General features: G+C 55.2%; 1 protein-coding gene across 7 annotated transcripts in view; it reads left to right on the top strand.

Annotated features, from left to right (window-relative positions):
* ANPEP (alanyl aminopeptidase, membrane) overlaps window positions 1-16724 on the top strand; it is a 38601-nt gene extending 21877 nt beyond the window's left edge. For all 7 annotated transcript variants that reach the window (XM_081337422.1, XM_081337423.1, XM_081337426.1 and 4 more), the window contains 16 exons: window positions 311-465; window positions 643-756; window positions 1666-1809; window positions 3899-3964; window positions 4723-4788; window positions 7336-7508; window positions 7748-7824; window positions 8184-8323; window positions 8786-8841; window positions 10597-10744; window positions 10886-10977; window positions 11109-11219; window positions 14385-14552; window positions 14942-15082; window positions 15164-15245; window positions 15700-16724. In XM_081337422.1, the coding sequence (XP_081193548.1) occupies window positions 311-465; window positions 643-756; window positions 1666-1809; window positions 3899-3964; window positions 4723-4788; window positions 7336-7508; window positions 7748-7824; window positions 8184-8323; window positions 8786-8841; window positions 10597-10744; window positions 10886-10977; window positions 11109-11219; window positions 14385-14552; window positions 14942-15082; window positions 15164-15245; window positions 15700-15849 (1883 nt within the window). In that variant the 3' untranslated portion in view covers window positions 15850-16724. The remainder of the gene's footprint in view (window positions 1-310; window positions 466-642; window positions 757-1665; window positions 1810-3898; window positions 3965-4722; window positions 4789-7335; window positions 7509-7747; window positions 7825-8183; window positions 8324-8785; window positions 8842-10596; window positions 10745-10885; window positions 10978-11108; window positions 11220-14384; window positions 14553-14941; window positions 15083-15163; window positions 15246-15699) is intronic.
* Window positions 16725-19692: the final 2968 nt, after the last annotated feature.

Here is a 19692-nt window from a genome sequence, read left to right as displayed (position 1 = left end):
CGTACCCTTCAGTCACGATGGGTGTCCTGCGGGTGTGACCCACTCCCCTGGCCTTAATTCTTACTGATTCCAGCACCTCCTCCCAATTCTTGCACTCAGCATTCACGGAGAGTCTTGAGCACTGTTGGTAACCTAGCACCAGATAGAGGAGCATCAGTTAGCGGCCGCTTTGCATCAGAGCTCCCCGCTCCCCTTGCAGGGCCACGGCTGTTTTCGTGAAAAGATGCCTCAATCAGGGAGGGTGGCTCCCGGTTGAACAGGGAGCGCTGGGGGTGGCTGTGCTTCCGTGAGCAGGGACTTCTCTTCCCAGACCAAGTCGCCCTTCCGGATTTCAACGCTGGAGCAATGGAGAATTGGGGGCTGATCACATACCGTGAGAGTGCACTACTTTTTGACGAGAAATACTCTTCCATTGGCAACAAGGAACGGATTGTGACAGTGATTGCTCATGAAGTTGCCCACCAGGTACTTTCTAGATTGTATTTTTGGAGCAACTGAATCCCCACCAACGTAGAGGGCATGCAAGGGAGCTTCTGGGCAATCCACTCTGGCTAAATCCCTGGCACCCTCGCGCCATCGCCTCTCATGCCCAGGAGCTCCTAGAAAGAATGCTTATGGGATGAATCTCCTTCCTCTCAACAGTGGTTTGGAAACCTGGTAACCCTGGAGTGGTGGAATGAGCTGTGGCTAAATGAGGGCTTTGCGTCCTATGTGGAGTATCTGGGTGCACATGAAGCTGAGTCCACATGGAATATTGTAAGTCCCGTGTGTGGGTGCCAGATGAAAGTGGGAAGGCAACAGGGATACCGCTGAGCCAGTGCAGCTGATTGGCCGAAGGTGGAGCTGTGCAGCACAACAGGAGAGGGGCTTTTTCCAAACTTACACTAACCACTAACTTTCTCCTGGAGAAAGGCACCCCAAAGGTGCCCCTGCAGAAGAGAGAGCTAGCCAGGGCAAGGTCTAGACTGGCTCAATGGGTCCGGGTGCCCCAGTAGCTCTGGGAAGAACCCTCCAGGACCTGAAGCCAAGAGCCGAGCAGACTCTAAAGGAGGGAAATCCAGCTGAGCGTCTACGGGAGGCCAAATTGTCGGGAGAAGGGCTGAGCCCAGCAGCAGAAAGCCGGCCAGTGCTGCAAAGGGAGTCCAGATGTAGGAAGAATCCGTGGGCTTGAATGATGGCCCATTTCATCCTCTGCCAAGATTCCTGGGCAGCAGTTCTTTCCCTAAGCAGAGTTTGCATGCAACGTGTAACACGATTAATGAATCCAGTCATTAAACCCATTTCCTGGGTTAGTAGAGTCCATTGAATCACAAACTAGCCAAATTCATGCAGTAGGTTACCTCTTCTCTTCTCTCAGGATAAGCATGTTGTCTGAAGACAGCACTAGGTCTTCAACTGACTTGGATGAGAGTGTTGTGAGAATCTAGCCCAAGTCTCTGAAGGGCTGTTTAAAGTCATCTAGACGTGCCCTTCCTGGTTCTGGAGAGGAAGGACTTCTCCTGGGACAAAGGTCTCCACAGGTCTTCCTGATGGATTCAAGGCCCCTTCCACATCCTTTCCTTCCAACGGTTGACCCACTGCTGCCCACGGTGGTCTTGGGTGGGAAGAAGGGCTCAGGGCCAGTCAGGTTGCTTTGTGACCTGAGTTTAAGGCGTTCATTTTCAGAGAGATCTGATTGTACCGAATGATGTCTACCGTGTGATGGCCATCGACGCCCTGGCTTCCTCACACCCCCTCTCCAGCCCTGCAGAGGAAATCAACACTCCAGCTCAGATCAGTGAAGTCTTTGACGCCATTTCCTACAGTAAGGTGAGGAGGGGGCTTGGTAAAACCCTGCCTGATTTTGAGAGCAGGAGGGGTGTCTTATCAGCTTGGCTGGGCTGCCTTCGCCCCAGAGGGGGTTCTAGAGCAGATGCACACAGAACCTAGGAGCAGGAAAATCCATCCCACTGCAAGAAGAGTCAACTCCCGTCAACCTGCAGATGCACCCCACCAGGTGGAGGAAAGCTAAAATGCAGGGCCAAATAAACTGTGTGTGTGTGTGTGTGTGTGTGTGTTATGAGCAAGTTGGGAGGGGGAAATGGTATTTTTTAAAAGACAGGCTGTATGACTGGGAACGCTGCCTCCCCCCCCCACCTTGCTCCAAGGTCACCTAGAGAAGCCTTCAAGCCAGAGCAGAGCCAGTGAAGACTTTGAGAAATGCTGACATTTCACCCATCACAGAAGAGTTGGTATTTTGCTCTACAAGAACTTCAGGATTCTTATTCAGGATCCATTTATGTGCCAAGTGGCCCACTCTGTCAGGAGTGCTGGTAAAAGTAAGCCTGTGTCAAGAAATATAATGAAAGTTGCCCATCTTTTGAAAGCCAATGCGGCTTTCTACAAAAACACCTGTTATGACTCAGGGCCAGCCGGTGGGTCCGGCAGCCGGTTCAGATGTATCGGATGACTCAGATGAGGGGGAGGAGGAGGGTGTGGAAGACGAACCGGCTGATGATGGCTTGGAGGCTTCGCAGAGCCCTCAGCCGGGGCCCTCTTCTCAGCTGCGTGAGCCCGATAGTGCGGAGGATGATGACCCACAGCTGGCCCTGTTCAAGGACGCCCGACGCAGGAGGCAGTCGAGCAGGAACAAACAAAGAAAGGCTGTGGGACTCCTCGGGAGGAGGCACAGGGAGACCACGCCCTGAACTCTAAATAAAAGGAGTGTTTGGGGAGGGGCTGGTTGCTGAAAGCAACCCTTCCGCTTGAGGATTCAAGTTCCTGTGTTTCTTGTTCTGTTGTTTTGCTTGTGAATTAAACTTGGCAGACGCTTTGCAACCTCAGACGCTCTCCAGTCTCTACTGCTTGAACAGGGGTTTGCCTTATTACAAGGCCGGTAGTTGGCTGGTTCAGAACAACACCTAGAACCAACATGGGTTTGTCAAAACAGATCATGCCAAAGAAACCTTATCTCATTCTTTGACAAAGTGACTAAATTAGTGGACCAATGAAAAGCTGTGGACATAGTATACTTGGAATTCATTAAGGCATTCCACAAAGTAGACCACAGCCTACTTCTTGGTAAGCTAGAAAAATATGACATGGACAGCATCACCACTAGAGGGATTCTCAAGTGGCTGATCAACCGCACTCAACATGTAGTCTTCAACGGAATTGCATCTGCATGGAGGGAAGCCTGCAGTGGGGTACCTCAAGGCTCGGTCTTAGGCCCAGTTCTCTTCAATATCATCATAAATGATTTAGACGAGGGGTTAGAAGGGGAATTCATCCAATTTGCAGACCACACCAAGCCTGGGGGGAATAGCTGACACTTTAGAAAGATCTTGGCAGACTTGAACCCTGGGCCCTATCCATCAAAATGCAGTTCAGTGATGAAATTTTCTTTCACAAAGAGGAAGGGGTTTACCTACTCTCCAAAGCATCTGAAGGGAGGACAAGAAGGAAGGAATGGAAACTTACTAAGGAAGATCTAACCTAGAACTAAGGAGACATCTCCTGTCAGGGAGAACAATCTTGCCTCCAGAAGTTGTGGGTGCTCCAACCCCGGAGATGTTTTAAGAAGAGATTTTTCTAGAACGGTATAAAGTCTCCTGCTTGTGCAGGGGTTTGGGCAAGAAGACCTCCGAGGAGGTCCCTTCTGTTACTCTGTGAATTCAGCTCTGTTTACCGCCGTGAAACTGGTGGATTTAGAGAACTAAAGAGGGCTTTGCAGTATTCTTCCTCAGATGATCCCCAGGGCTGCCCAGAAGAAGTCTGGGACAGAGTCTGCTCCATGCCCTGCTGGCCCTCCTGAAGCTTCCTTCCCCTGCAGAGGAAGAAGAGAGGGGCGGTTGGGGGTGGGGTGGGGTGGGGTGGGGTCCCTCTGCTTGCCTCATGGCAGCTTCTTTTCTCCCTGCAGGGGGCGGCTGTGATCCGAATGCTGGCAGAATTCCTCACCGAAGCCGTCTTCAGAGAAGGGCTGCAGGTAAGGGGCTGCCTTCGCCTCCCCCTCCCTGACTGGTGCACAAGCCAAAACTGTGACACACACACACATACAAACCCCCTGGTGCTGTGTATCGCCGTGCCCTCTTGGGGGGGGATGTAAAAGGGCAGATCCCGCAGATCTCCAGGCAGCCCTTTCAGGAGAGATTTAGCTCAGAACAATCTCAGCTTGCCACGCTGGTGAACGACCAGCAGGAACCAAGAGCCCCCCCCCTTTGGACTCCCTCAGCTTTGGTGGGATGAGCAAAGAGCCCTTCCTGTCTCCCTCTGACGCCCCCCCACCCCCCTGCCGTAGGGGGGCAAGCAGACGGCTTTCTCCCCAGGCCAACAGCAGTCCCAGCCCGTGTAAAATCTTAGCCACTTTTACTGGGTAAGAGGGATGGCTTGTAGGGACACGGCACCTCTGGGCCCCTTCAGGCTGGTGTGGGCAAGCCCCTCTCCTCTGGCCCTGGCACTTTCCTCCATGGCCGGCGTCAGGATGTGGGGCTGCCGACCTCCACGTCTGCCAGGCTGCTCCCCCAACATCTGTGTGAGATGCTATGGTGGCTGCTGGGTGGGGCCCTCCTTGCCCCCCCCTGCCCTGAATGTGGGCGAGTCTCTGTCAGCCAGAGAAGTCAACTAGCAGCAGAGGGAATTGCCAGCGCGCGCGCGCACACACACACACACACACACACACACACGGCAGCCCCGAGCTTTCCTGTGTTTGGGAATTCCGCTCATCTGACTCTCCTTTCTCCACAGTCCTACTTTGAGACCTACCAATATGGAAATACTGTTTGTGACGACCTCTGGGAACAGCTGCAGAAGGTATGTTTGAAAGCCTGTTCTAGCTGCTCCCATAGAATTTCTGAATTCCAGAGTGGAGGAGGTTTTTCTCCCGATGGGTTCCTTCCTCGGTGGTGCCGTGAGCAGGCTTTAGAAGGGGCCCTCTCCTGCAAGGGCCTGACCAGCCAGCCAACCCCTTGCCCTCTGCATTTACTGATCTGATGGAGAGAGACAACTACGCCTAATAGCAACATCCAGAGTAGCCTCTTGCCTCCCCTCCCTACTTGTGACAGGTCAACTCCAACCGCCCTCCTCCCCTCAAGGATGCCTTCCCACATCCTCCGGTTGGACGTCCCTCCCGGAAGCCACTCTCTCTTCCTTCAGATCTCCTGTATTCCCACTCTCAGCAACCCATCCACACATCCCATCTCAGCCGGAAGCCAACACAGCTGTGAGGGCATCTGGCTCCGACTGCCCTACACGGATTTCTTTTAAAGGTTACAGTGCAAAGTTCACATTAAAAGTAACAGCGGCACTAGATCCCAAGCATGTGATGAGAGTGCAAGTCCAACAGCCTTGCAAGTGGCCTTGGTTCTTGACCTTTGGTGCTCCATCTTACTCAGATTGTTTCTCTGAAGCTCTAGGCCAGCGATGGCGAACCTTTTAGAGAACGAGTAGTGCCCAAACCGCAACCCCAAACCCACTTATTTATCGCAAAGTGACAGGGCCGCATCAGCATTGCGGTGCCCTCACAGGGGGGCAGGGGGCATGGCCCACTGGGTGGGCGTGGCTACAGTGGTCATGGCTGTCTGGGTGGGTGTGGCCAGGGTGGCCATGGCCACCTTGATGTTGCTCGTAGGGGGATGCCTGTGGGGGCCAGGCAGGGCTGGGGGAGATCCAGGGGGCCTTTGGCAGGTGAGGCGGTGAGCAAGAGGCTCGTCCTGCAGGGTCAGGCAGGAGGCAGGGTGGGGGAGCCATTGCCGCAGGGCAAGGCAAGGTGAGGCAGGGGCTGGGGCGGCTGCTGCCTGACACCATCGCCCCCCCCCCACACAGAGGCCAGCGAGTGCATGGGGGCTGACGGTGTCCGTCAGCAGCCACAGCCTGTTGGCCCCTCGACCAGCGCACTCTGGGGCTCTGCAGCCCGCTTCCAGTACCAGGCCAGCCCTCCAGCAGCAGGCGGAGTAGGGGAGGGGGGAGGCACGTGATGCAGACCACCAGACGCCCCTATTCTGTCCCATCTGTTTTTGCTTGCAGTTGGAGAGCAGGTTGCTGCTGGTCATCTCCTCGGCTGCCTCACAGCTCTTGCCCTTGGCCCGTGCATGGAGCCTGGTCCCCTGGTGCAGCCGACACACCTTGGCTCTGCCTTGGGCTGTTGCCACCAGCAACCTGCTCAGGTCCATTAGGCTGCTGCTGCCGCCCAGACCGCCTGGCCTGCCCGGCACAAAGGAGGTGAAACGGCTGACTAGCAAGCTCGGGTAGAGGTGGTAGAGCACATCCACGCCCTGCAAGCCAAAGGCTACCCCGAGCAGGGAAAGCCAGATCCCCATCGGCGCCATGCCCCCCCAGTCCTAGCTAGGATTGCGTGCCTCCCCCCTCCATCTCTGCTGGGCCTGGGCGGCCATGATGCCAATGGGGATCCGGCTTTCCCTCTCAGGGTGGCCTTTTGCCTGCTGGCCCTGGCGTGCTCTGCCACCTCTACGCGGGGCTTCCTAGACGACCGTTTCGCCTCTTTCGTGCTGGGCGGGCCTGTAACTCTGGGTGGCAGCCTAATGGACCTGTGCGAGCGGCTGGTGGCCGTGGTAGGTACCGAGGTGCGTGAGGGGAATGCGCTCCACCTATGGACCAAGGGCAAGACCCTTGAGGGGGCTGAGGAGACGACCAGAGTTGACCAGCTCTCCAACCAAAAAGAGATGGGATGGAGTAGGTGTGTCCAGCGGTCCACATCACTTGTTCCCCTGACTCCGTGTGCTGCCAGTATTCACCGCAGGCTACACAACCCCTGCTGCTGGATGCTGTCGGCCCCCATGTGCTCACCGCCTCCTGTGCGTGCACTTTGGGGACTGCCAGCCTGGGCGGGCCCAGGGCCAGAGCGGTGGGGGCAAGTCCCTCACCATCTCCAGGGCACCCCCAAGGGGTCAGTGCCACTTGTTTGCTCACTTCCTGCCCCGTCGCTTCCAAATGCCATGTGCTCGCTACTCTGGCGAACTCTGCTGGGGCGATGGCACACGTGCCCACAGAGAGGGCTCTGAGTGCCGCCTCTGGCACGCATGCCATACGTTCACCACCACTGCTCTAGGCTGTTCTGTCTGCCTAACTCCAGTGGCAACCGTCTCCTCTTTCCTTCTGTGGGCCTCTGCCCATGTTGCCACCAACCGGCCCAGTTGAGGAAGAGACAGCTCCATGGTCTACGAGAGAGGAGCTACATTGCAAAGGCTGGTGGGGCTGTCTGGCAGTTGGCCTCAATCAACTTCAGGCTGCCTGGGATGCATTTCCTGCCAAAAAGTCCAAATCTTGAGGTTAGGGCATTTCAGAATACCAGAGCCAGGAGCCGCCTTCTCAAGCTGAGTCTCTTTGATGCTTCTGGGACAGGCAGTCAACAAGACGAACGTGTATCTTCCAAGCACCGTCAAGACCATCATGGACCGTTGGACCTTGCAGATGGGTTTCCCGGTTCTCACAGTTGATACCTCCAAAGGCATCATTACACAAAAACATTTTCTGCTGGACCCAGAAAGCCCCGTTGAGAGACCCTCACAGTTCAAGTAAGTCAGGAGCGTTGAGCCTTTGGGGAGATGACGGACCTCCGTGTGGAAAGAGCCTTGCCCAGAGACTGCGAGAGGAAGGAATCCTCTTGGCCATGTGCAGCTCTTAGCCACGGGGTCCCATCCTGCTGTTGGGGAGACGAGGCTCATGCAGTCCAAGAATGAGGAGGACCAGGCTGAGGCCAGGGAAGGATCAAGGGAGGGCAGAAGCTGCTCAACTGACAGATGGTTTCTTGCAGTTACGTCTGGATTGTCCCAGTTTCCTGGCTGAGCAAAGGAAAGGAGGCCGAGATGTACTGGCTCACAGACATTTTAGGTATTTGCACCACCTTTGTTGTTGTACAAAGTTACAGGATTGTGGTCGTAGGAGATTTGATGGAGTTTGCTTAAGGCTGCCCAGGTGGCTTTGGCTAGCTGGCCCAAGATGGCTGTGCACGCCCTGGCTTGATCTGCTGCCAGCCGGGGGCAAGAGCGCCTCCCTTGTTGCCAGAGGAGGGGGGCAGCTGGGGGGCCGCCTCCTCCTCGTTTTCTGATCTTCAAAAGGGAGTTTGGGAGACGTCATCAGTGTTGTATGTTTCAAACTGTGCAAAATTCACCTGTAGCCCCCACTGAGGACCCTGGCAGCTCTTGCAGTAGAGAGGGAATCATCTTCCTTCCTTCCTTCCTTTTTTGCAGCTGAAAATGCCAACTTCTCGACTTCTGCTGACCCCGCCCAGTGGCTGCTGCTCAACGTTAATGTCACAGGCTTCTTCCGGGTAAACTATGATTCGGGAAACTGGCAGAGGCTCATGAATCAGCTGAATGAAGACCTCCAGGTAGGCTGTCAAAACACCACCTACCCCCTCTCTGTCCCAGAAACGGCTATGGTGAAACCTCTCTTACCTCCAGGCCCCGGGGTAAGGGAAGCCCCCCAAGAGACATAAAGCTGGGGAGGCAGGGAGATGCTTCCTTTTCCAGACCCTGAGCCATTCCTCCCCGACACCCCCCCCGTGTCCCACAGCATCTGTTTGCTCTTCCTGTGGCCCCCCAAAGGCCAGCTTCTCCAGAAGACTCCTCCGAAGGCTTGGGGTAGCCTTGGCTCTCATTCCCCAGGCCCACTTTTGGATGAGAGGTTGACCACAGTCTCCCTTGGTGCTCTGCCAGCACGACTGGCAACGGTCTGGAGGCAGGACTTGAGCTTGTGTGCCAAAGGATCTCTTCTGGGGTTCTCCTCTTGCCCACTGCCTGATTTTGCTAACTCTTAATTCAGTTTCTCTGACTCTTCTGTTCCTTGGCAGACGATCCCAGTTCTAAATCGGGCTCAGATCATCGATGATGCCTTCAACTTGGCCAGGTGAGAATCCCTTTATTCCACCCCCCTCCCGGTAGTGGGGAGGGGAATTGCAGTAAGATTGCTGCAGGTCCGAGGGTTTTTCTTCCTCACCCTGCTTAAGGGCTTACACGATTGGGACTGGGAACTTTGGTTGTTGAGTGAAGCAGTCATTAAGCGAGATACCACGTGACTACTTTGCTCAACGACCACAATCTTAGGACTTCCCATTGCGGTTGTGAAATGATCTCCCAGGTAGAGACTGGAAAAAAGACCACTGTGAAATCCAAGCAGGTTCAGTCCAGCTGTTTGCCACACGGCCTTGGCCAGCCAGAATCCAGAGGCAGCCTGCGACCTTCTCTGCCATTCCCCCCTTGACTTTCCGGGAAAGCTGGCAGGCAAGGCAGCCAATGGTGATCGTATGATGGCGGGGCACTTGTCAACTTGTCTTAAGTCTGAGCAGGTTGCCAAGCACCCAGATTGCAATCAAAGAATTGTGCAGGGGTTACAACAGCTGTAACTTCAGGCACGGATCGTATGTCCCTTCATTCAGGGCTGTCCAGGTTTTGCAGAACGAGTGGCTGCTAAGTGAGGACTCCTTGTAGTCACAAACTCTGCTTGTTCGGGTGTGAAGCTGGCTTATCCGTTGGCTCTGGAGCCGCGGAGTGCCCGCTGTCGCCTGCCACTGCCCCTCCCCCACCATGAAGGCTCTCGCTCCACACCCGCAGCTTTTTCTCCAGCTTTTGTCGCCATCAGCCATGGGTTGCCTGTCAGCCGGGCCTCGGTGCCTTCTAAGCCGCAGCTCCCCTCCAGCTGCCTGTGGGCATAGCAGGCAGCCCCCTCCCCTCCAGGCGCCTCATTTCCTGCGTTGCTGAGTTGGTACAACAGGAACCTTTTGCTGTTTAGCGAATTTAGGGGTGAACCAAAGGCCCCTTCCTTTTTCCTTGGTTTCATACCTTCATTTCTTCCCCTCTATGTGATCTGAAAGTGGGGAACCAGTAGAAGGATGGGTGGGGGCAGGGGGAACTACTATAGGGAGAGGGGAAGGCTGCAAGGAGAAGGAAGGGAAGGGGGGCATCTGCATCTGTCGGTTGCCTCCAACGGAGGAAAGCCCCCCCCCTGCTTCCGTCGCCTGCTGCATGGATGCCCCCTGTGGAAGTCCTGGGCTAAAGCTGGAGAGGTTGGGGGCTGTGGAAGCGCCTAGACTGCAACTGGCTGGAAAATGGAATTGACCAGTTTTCCCTTCTGGCCCAAGTGAAAAGGAGGCATTGCTGTTGTTTTTCCCTTCATGAGCAAGCAACTCTTTCACTATGCTAGGGGTTAGATTGGATGACCTCTAAGGTCTCCTCCAGCTGTATGATTCTATGATCTGGTGACCGCTCACATCCAGCGGGAGCCACCCATTCCCAAAGAACCAACCACAGAAATGAAAGTAACTGGCGCTTGTTTTCCCGGGAGGGAACCCGGCTCGCGTTGGGAAGGCTTGGCTGGCAGGGATTCCTTCGGCCAGCTTGGTTCCCAACTGGAATCCAGACAGGAGAGCGGGACTTATGGGGGGCTTTCCCTGCATCCTGTGCAGATCTGGCTGGGCTGAAATGCTCCCCCTGGCAACTCCCACCCGATGGGGTTTTTCCCAAGGCAGCAGCGACAGGGCCCTCTCCGGGGGAGGCTGCTGCGCTGGTCCAGGGGCGCCTCCTCTGCAACGTGGCCCTCTTTGGGCTAAGTATTGAGGCAGGGGAGAAACCAGCCCCCCAGCCAGCCCCTCTGCTGCTCTTTCAGAGCCAAGCATGTGGGCACTGACCTGGCCCTGAACACCACCCGCTACCTGGCCCAGGAGAGGGACTATCTTCCTTGGGACGCGGCCCTGGACAACCTGGACTACTTCCGCCTCATGTTTGATCGCAGCGAAGTCTACGGGCCGATGCAGGTGCCAGCTCCACCCAGTCTCGGCCCTTCCGTCCCCTTGGGCTTCTCCCTTCACTTCCCACAGAGGGCACGCGCGGGGGGGGGGGGCTGGTCTCCAGCTTCATTCCAAGAGTCTAGTCAGACCTTCCTCTTCCTCTTGCAGAAATACATCCGGAAGCAGGTCACCCCCCTGTTTGGCCACTTTCAGAACCTCACTCGCAACTGGACCCAAATCCCGGATGGCTTGATGAACCAGTGAGTCTCCAGGGATGAGGAGGAATGGGGGGAGGGCTTGTCTTTGCACGGCAAGGCCTTTAGAGAGAAAGGGGGAGTGGTCACCCCCCCCCTTGAATTAATACCCTGCCTTCCCTCCCTCCCTCCTTCAGGTATAACCAGATCCTGGCCATCCGCACGGCCTGCTCCCATGGCGTCCCTGGGTGCAATGAACTGGCCTCCTCTTGGTTTGAGGCCTGGAAAAACAACTCCAAAGTCAACAAGTGAGTGCCTGGCCCTGGGGGGGCCCTGAACATGGGGAGCCCATTGGGGGAACGTAGCTGCTTTCTCGGCAGGCTGTCCTCTTCCCTGCACGATGTCGGAGAGCAAGAGGCTTTTAACCCCTCTTAACTTCCTGGGCTTGCCTCCCCTGGGGTGGACAGTTGGGCCAGGGGCCCTGCACACACACACACACACACACACACACACACACACACACACGCCTCTTCAGAGGCTGAGCCAGAGCAGAGGCTCCCACCCTGCTTTGGGGGCTCAGCCTCTTGTTAGCCCTTTGGCTTCGCCTCTTCGCTGAATAGCCAATGCCCCAATCGCATCCCCGCCTTTATCGTGGACGCCCAGTGACCCCTGGATTCAGCAGACAAATGGGTGGGAAGGACTGTCTGCTAAAGAAGAAGGTCCACTAAATCCAGGTGGAATTTTATGGCTGCGGCATCTTTTACGTCTTCGATGCACAAATGAAAGGAGGGCCGTCCTCTCAGCCCCCTGGACGGGCTTCTCCCTCCCCCATCACAAAGGCCAAAAGAAAACTCGCCCATCCAGCGGCCTTGACAGGCCAGGCTGATCTCCCCTCAGCCTCGGGCCTTAGGGGTGGGTTTCTGAGAGGGCAGAAATGCCCCGGCTTGACAGAGCAACCCGCTGCGAAGGGGGTGGAGGGTGGGCATCCAATGTACTGCAATGGCTGCCACCCACCCCTCCCATCGCCCGATGCCTGCCTCTCTGGGGCTGCTGGTTTGCAAGGGGTTCCAGGAGGAGCAGTCTGATGCCTCCCCCAGCCCAGCCCAGCCCAGCCCAGGCAGCATCTGGCAGGGCTCGTTGCTGGGCGGGGTGGCTGCTTGGAGGGGGAGGAGGCAGGCTGGGGAGGGGCTTTCCACAGGGAGCTGTGCAGGTAAAGAAAGGTGCCAAGAGAAGAGATGGGCCAGGTTTTTCAGCCTCTATTTTATTGGGCCACAGAGCAGCCCCCCCTCTGCATCTGGGACAGAAAATGCCTCCTTTGGGGTTTGGCTTTTTCAGTGCTGCTGCACTCAGCACTGCCCCACCCCCCCACCCTGAGCAAAATCTGGTCTCTTGGTAGCCAAAGTCAGGAGCCCCGTGGCCAGATATTGGGGGGTGGGGGCAAAGGAAAGCAGCCGGGCCTCCTTGGGGGGCCCAGTAGGGCTGTACAGATTTCCTTCGCTCACTTCCTGGGTCGTCTTGGTTCAGCCGCAGCCTGGCCCTCAGATGGAGGCGCCACTGTGAAATATCTCCCCAGCTAATGCTAAGCAGGCCATATTGGAGCTCAGGCAAGGGGGGTTGGTGGGAGAACCCCAAAAAGTCCAGCCAGCCTTTGTCCATTCCATCCAAGGTCCACTAGACCAAAATCCAGGAAGCCAAGCCAATGTATTCACAAGAAAACATTTTGTCGCTCTTGTCCTGAGCCTCAGTTTTCCCAGCGTTGGTTCTACTGCTACCCGTTGTTTTCTTCCGCCCTCGCCTGGTGCCCTCTCCCTTCCCAGCTATGGTCTTCTTATATTTCTCTACCTTTTTTACATAGCCACCCTTGCTTCTTCTGCTGCCCCATGTTAGAACTATTTGCTGGAGGCTTTTAGTACCCCCCGTTTTAGAAATTCCTGCCATGCTGGATAGCTTTTCACATTATCTGCTACTATTTGCCATTCCTGAGGAAAATCCTCTTCCTTAAGTCCAAAGCAGGTAAGCAAGCCTGCATTGAATCAAAAGCTCTTGGACCCAATTCTCCTCTTTCATTCCCTTGACCGTCTTCCCTGCTGATTAGTATTACATCAAGGACACTAGTCCTCATGGGCCTTCTGAAGGAATGGGTAGTCAGTAAAACCAGCCAGGTGTCTCCTGGAAGGACCCCGTGTGGCAGATGTGGCTTTTCCTTTCCTGTTTCTCTCCATTTGTCTTGGCAGCAAGCCAGACAAGCGTGAAGTTGGGGATCCCCGCCTCTGCTGACCCCTGTTCTACCTGCCCTCCCTCCGTTTCCAGCCACTGCAGCAAGGGTCTTCCAGCCACCACAGGTCACGTTGTTGCCGGAGCCCAAATCCTGCTGGGGGGCTCTGCAGGCCCACCCAACCACCTGCCTTGCCACTTTGCTTGGAGCTGCCATTTCTCCAGGCTCCTTGGCGGTGTGAAGGCAGCACACAGCACAACCCAGTTGTGTGGAACAACAAGCCATAGCTTGCAGCCATGGCAATGCAACATTTTACTGCTTTGCAGTAGGCAAGATATTCTGTTTGCTTTTACTAAGTTAACCAAATAATTAAAATTGTTATTTATAATTTAACAATTAAAATTGAATTAAAATGACTTTTGATTTTAATTTAAATTGCTATTAAATTATAATCGATTTAATTATTTTGTTAATTCATAACTAGCAGAAATTACAAATTTTTTGCATATCTGAACGCAGCCCAGCAATTTTATGTAAAGGGGCCCCAATATTTATTTGACTGCACTGCACTCAAACAGAGGACAGAGCCTAACATCTTTAATGTTTAGTTATTTATTCGTTAAATGTATGTAGCCACACTTCTCCCAAAGGGGATTCAAGAATAGAAGAAAATGCCCCTTTAATAGCAATGCCGCTGGGAAAGCCTCTCTCCTGGGCTATGGCTGAGCTGGAGCAACCTCCTGGGCAGAGATTTTCTTTAGTATTATTATTATTTCCAAGATGGTGTGGATTTGGGAAGGGCAGCAAGGCCTCTCCTCCCACTCCTCTGTCTTTGCAAGAAGGGCAAACTGACCGCCCACTTAGTTTTCTTGGTCAGGAGGACAATGAACACTCCCCTGCCCACTGCCAGGGCTTCTTGCATGCAGACGGCTTTTCTGAGTAGGGCACTTTTAGCACATGGCACACAGCTCTTTCTCTCCCTGCTGCTGACAGCGGCGTCTCTTCTTTTAGACCAAAGGAATCCTCCTCGGTTGCCCCATGCCGGTGCAGCCACCCTCTGGCCGGTTAATGACAGGGATCTGCACATCCTGCCAATTATGCAAAACCTGCCTCTGTATCCCCCCTCCCATACAGCGCTTTGAATGTGCTGGACCTCAAGATGCTCATTCCCAGTTAAACCTGCTCCTCCCCCTGCCTCGATGTCTTCCCTCTCCCACCGCTTTGCCCGCGGGACTCTCAGCAACGGTCTTGCTTTCAGCATCTCGCCCAATCTGCGCTCCACCGTCTACTGCAGTGCTATCCGCACAGGCAGCCCGGACGACTGGGACTTCGCCTGGGAGATGTTCCGCCAGGCCTCGGTGATCTCGGAGGCCGACAAGCTGCGCTCGGCCCTGACCTGCAGCCAGACCCCATGGATCCTTCAGAGGTGAGCTCATCGCTGCCCAGGGCGCAGCTCAAGGGGCTTCACCCGACTGCCGGAGATGAGCGGATTTTTATTTTTTTCCCCAAAGCACTGGGGCACAGTTCAGACATCCCCAGATAACCCCTGGCTCTCAAACAAGGGCAGGTGGGCAGTCTCAGATGAGGAGCTGAAAAGATTCCTGGTTGGGACGGCTGCCCACCACTAGGGGTCTTTGGGAAGAGGCTGGACAGCTGCCTCTCAGGGATGGTTTTCCTGCACAGAGCAGTGGGCTGGACCAGGTGACCCTGGTGGCCTCTTCCAGCCTACAATTGCACGAAAAGAAAGGAAGGCCAGGCTGCAGCTATTTGGGGAGGGGGCACACGTTTCTGGAGCTACCCATTAATCCCTCACAGGTACCTTCAGTATACCTTGGACCCCAGCATGATCCGCCGCCAGGATGCCATGTCCACCATCAACAGCATTGCCAGCAACGTGGTTGGGCAGCCTCTGGCCTGGGATTTTGTGCGCATGAACTGGAAGACCCTCTTCCAGCAGTGAGTGTGCCCTCTCCCCCCCAACCACCCAGGGCTGGGTGACGGGAGACCAGCCACTCATCCACCTGTCTCCTGGCCTAGGTTTGGGAGAAGCTCCTTCTCTTTCTCCAGCCTCATCCGGTCGGTAACCAAGAGGTTTGCATCCCCATTTGAACTTCAACAGGTGAGGCTGTTCGGGGTATGGGGAGGGTTTATGGGGAAGCCTGGCTTTGCAGAGAACGACAGCCACCTTCTAAGAGCAGCCAAGTCCTCAATTTATGTCTCTGCCCAGCGAGAGAAAGCACCGGAGGTCAGTGAACCAGGCAAAAGCATCTCCTTCCTGGCCAGCAACTGGAAGGGGAGCATCGGATCGGCTCTACTTAACTTACTCGAGTTTTTTAAAAAAATTGCTGGGTGAATTCTTTATTTTGTTCCCAGAAGGGCTTCTTCCCGGCTGATCTAGTGCAGAGGGGAGGATGTGGTGGGAGAGAGGTGTGAAGGGAGGCTGCCGGTGGGAGTCCCTTTGAACACTCAGGGTGGGGAGCGCAACTCTGATGGAAGCCCAGAAAAACGGTGAGCCGGCAAGCAGAGGCGCTTGGGGAAAACGCTTCTTCCTTCTCTTTCTGACTGGCTGACAGCTGGAGCAATTCAAGGCAGACAACGCGGACGTGGGCTTCGGCTCAGCCACCCGGGCGCTTGAGCAGGCCCTGGAGAGAACGAAGGCCAACATCAAGTGGGTGGCAGAGAACAAGGCGCTCGTCCTGAAGTGGTTCCAGGACAACTCGTAGGGGGAATCGGCCGGTGCTGCTGCAGGGTGAGGGCCAGACGGTCAACATCTGGGATGTTGCAGTGGCCTCAGTGGCACTTGGCCCTTGAGCCACGGCTCGCTCTCTTGGCACCCGAGGGCAGAGGAGCAGGTGGGCTGGGACTCTCTCCAGCCATGGTAATGCCCCTCTATGATTTTGTAACCGCAATGCTGTAAATTAAAGAGTCCCTTGAATGGTATGTGCAGATAGTGCTGGAGAAGGGGAAAGGGAAGAAATGGTAGGGCCGTGCGGGGCTTGACCTGGTGCCAAGCCCTTGGCAGATCTTGTGATGCCAGCCATCTTGACACAGCACTCTGGTTTCCCCCATGTCTACGGTGGGTATTAGCAGTGGCGAATGGGCTGGGCGCATGACTCCTGCATCAGCAGCCTTTGGGCAACATGTCCTTGGCAAGGCTGCGCGAGGAGCTCCTGCCTCACCAGCAGGCTTTAACCTCCATGTTCATGGTTGAGCAGCTTCAGGAGGGGAGGTGCAAGAGGGGAAGGACTTTCTCCCCAAAAGAAGCCAGTTGAAACCCAGGGCGCTAATTCAGAGGAGCTGATCCAGCAGTCCTTTGACTGCTGCTGGCAGGCAGGTAACCAAGCCAGCCCCCTCCGCAGAGGGCCCAGGCCAGGCCTGCCAAGCCCTTTGTGAATAAAAGGATGAAAACTGGACTCCAGCCTCTAAAGAACTGATGCACAAGACCCTATTTTTATACAGCATTATCTTTGTCTAAATTTATGGTAGATGCAAAGTTTGGTCTCCTGAGGCCAACGTGTTCCTACAGCTGAACCTGCCATTATATTTATCCTACTGTTTGAATCTTTCTTCCATAAATAAAAGCACAGCCTCTTCGGGATTTCTCGTTGTCTCTCTCTGTCTCACAAGCGCAGACATTAAAACATCTGTGCTTGTGAGGGGACAACTCTGTAAGAGAAACGGCAGACTCGGCAGCCCCTTTATTGAGCGAATTCCCAGCGCCTGGTTGTTTCAGGTGGCTCCCTCTTCAGTGCTTGGCACGGCTGGAAGAGGAGCAGCCGCCGCCTCATGGCCGTCCTTGGCAGACGCAGCAGCCTTTGTTCCTGAGGCACCAGGAAAACAGCCCAACGGGAGTTTTGCAAGCCAGCCTCCTTTCTTCCCATCTGAGGGCCTGGATGTGCCTGGAACAGGAAGGCAGGTGGCAGGCAGGCCAACCCCCGGATTGGCTTTATCCCTTGAATCCTCTCTCAAGGCCACCCAGGTCAAGAGAACCTCTTGAGAAGCTTCACACGCATGTTGGGAGTCCTGTTAGGAGCAGACAGAGAAATGTAAAGGGGGGGGAGAAGGAGGGGCTGAACACCAGGAATCCTCTGCCCAGGTCTAGTTGCCCCGTACAGAAAGGATGCTGGGGAACCGGGAGGAGTGCAGGGAAGAGCAGGAAAGGTGGTCAGAGGCCTGGAGGGGAGCTCCTATGAAAAGTAGTTACAAGAGCCTCGGTGGAGCAGTGGGCTAATGCCTCCTTAAGTAACACCAGCTGCCTGCAATCAGTGCAGGTTCGCATCCCACCAGGCTCAAGGTTGACTCAGCCTTCCATCCTTCCGAGGTAGGTAAAATGAGGACCCAGATTGTTGGGGGCAATAAGCTGACTTTGTAATAATGCCGCTTGGGGGGGGGGGTGAAAGCCCTAATAAGCAGGCATATACATAGAATGAAGGCTACTGCTAAGCACATTGGTTTGTGCTTAAATTGTAAGCCGCCCTGAGTCTTCGGAGAAGGGCGGGATATAAATGGGATTTAAAAAAAAGAGCATGGTTTGTTTAGCTCAAGGAAAGAAGAGGAGATAGGAGAGCAGTCTCCCCGGGACGCCCCAAGAAGTGTGGGTATGTTCTCCATAGGGGTGGGACGAGAACCAGGAGGTGGAAGCTTTATAGAGGGAGGACCCAACTTGAACTGTGGAGAACTTTCCTGTCAGAGCAACAAAGTGATGGACAGCCTGCCTCCTGCTGCTGGTTTTTAAGAAAAGACTGGGCACCCATTTGTCCAGAGTGGTAGGTGGGATTCCTGCCCTGGGGAGGGGGTTGGACTACTAGAGCCAGGGGTAGGCAACCTTGGCTCTTTGATGACTTGTGGGCTCCAACTCCCAGAATTCCTGACTCAGCATAGCTGGTATTGAAGTCCACAAAGAGCCAAGGTTGCCTACCCCTGGACTAGACAATCTCCAAGGTCCCTAACAATTCTTATCCCAAAGGCGCTTTTTTCCAGTTGCCTTTTGAAAAAAAGCACCTTTGGGACAACCATGACCTGGATGACTGAGAATCTCCATAGACGTTGATACCAATAATTAGGATTCCTAGAAGGGCCACCTCTTGGCACATGCCCAGTGGCCAGGCATGCCGGAGCTGAATGCCAGAGGTGGGGAAAGCAAATATCTTCTGGTGCTGCCTCTGGCTATGGGAAGCAGCCCCAGGCAGGGCTGGGCAAGGGGTCAAAGGCTCCCCAGCCCAGGAGAGTGGGAAAGAGGGCCCCATTTGCAAAGGTGTGACTTTTACCACTCAGCGCCTTAATTGTCGTCACTCCAACCTTGGGAAGTGTGCAGGCAGCAATTCACACAGAACTGAGAGCTGCTAATGCTCTGGCTGGCCTTTCTGGGATCAGCTTCCCTGGAACAGCCCCTCCCGAGTTGCCCCCCAGCCCCAGGCCAGGTGCACTATGATGGATTCAGCAACCCAGCAGCCAAAAACACCATGTGCCACGCTGACGAAACAGGCCCTTCTCGGTGGAGACCCTCTGGGAGGGGGCCTCTCTCCCCTGGCACTCCGGCCCCTGGAAACCATCGCCCCGTCTTCTTGGCACTGCCTCCCCCAGCCTTTATAGTTGGATTCTCCAGCAATTCATCCTCCTCATCAAGCCTTTTTTCATTAACTCAGTTGTCTTTGGTTAGCCAGACTGGAGACAAGGAACATGTGGATTGAATGTGCTTTCCTTTCTTAATTCTTTCCCCTTTCAGCTTGTACATTGCCTTATTTGGCCTCTCTTTCACCAAGGGATTTTCTCCTTCATCTCTGTCCCTCATGTGAGAAATGCTCCCAAAATGTGTTCAGTGGAAGCACCACAAATGTTTTTCCCCCAGAAGGTCCGGGGGACCCACGGATCGTGGCAGCCACACACCCCGACCTGCCTCTTTCACTGGCCCCACAGCGCATCCCCAGCTCTCCCCCATCCCTCCTGCGCTCTCCTGTTTGTCTGAGCAGGGCCTGCCTCCGTGTTTTGGCTCTCCCGCTTTGGATCATCCTCACTCACGGCCCTGAGTTTGCTCTCCTCTCTCCCCAGAGAGTTTTCTCCCCTGATCAAGCTCCCTTGGCCGAAAGGGGGCCACTCAGTGCTCCAGTCCTTTGACTGCTGCTGGCAGGCAGGTAACCAAGCCAGCCCCCTCCGCAGAGGGCCCAGGCCAGGCCTGCCAAGCCTTGCCTTTCTCTGGCCTCCTCCCAGATTCACCAAGAGCGAGCTGCCCCACCCAAGGAGAAAAAAGAGGGCCAGGGCACCCTCTGACTCCTGTCCTCGCCACCCCTCTGGCAATTTCATTCAGGGAAAAGGTGACCTCCCATTTTCTCCCCCAGAATAAAATTCCAGGTCTTGGGAATGCAAGGATGCCCTCTCGGTCTCCACACTCCCACCAAAATCCAAGGGGCAGAATGATGTCCTCTCCGGTCTTGCCCACCCCCCACGGCATCCTGCCCAGGCATCCTGCTGCTCTGAAGGGAACTGGCGCGTTGCCTCATTGCACCCTGCTCTCCTGGCCGTCCTCCCTGCGGTTCCAGGCGCACAACCTGGAAGGACGGCGCTTGTCC

The sequence above is a fragment of the Vipera berus genome (genome assembly GCF_964194415.1).
Source record: "Vipera berus genome assembly, chromosome: 12".
Lineage (NCBI taxonomy): Eukaryota > Metazoa > Chordata > Lepidosauria > Squamata > Viperidae > Vipera > Vipera berus.
This window is presented reverse-complemented; position numbering and strand designations above follow the sequence as displayed.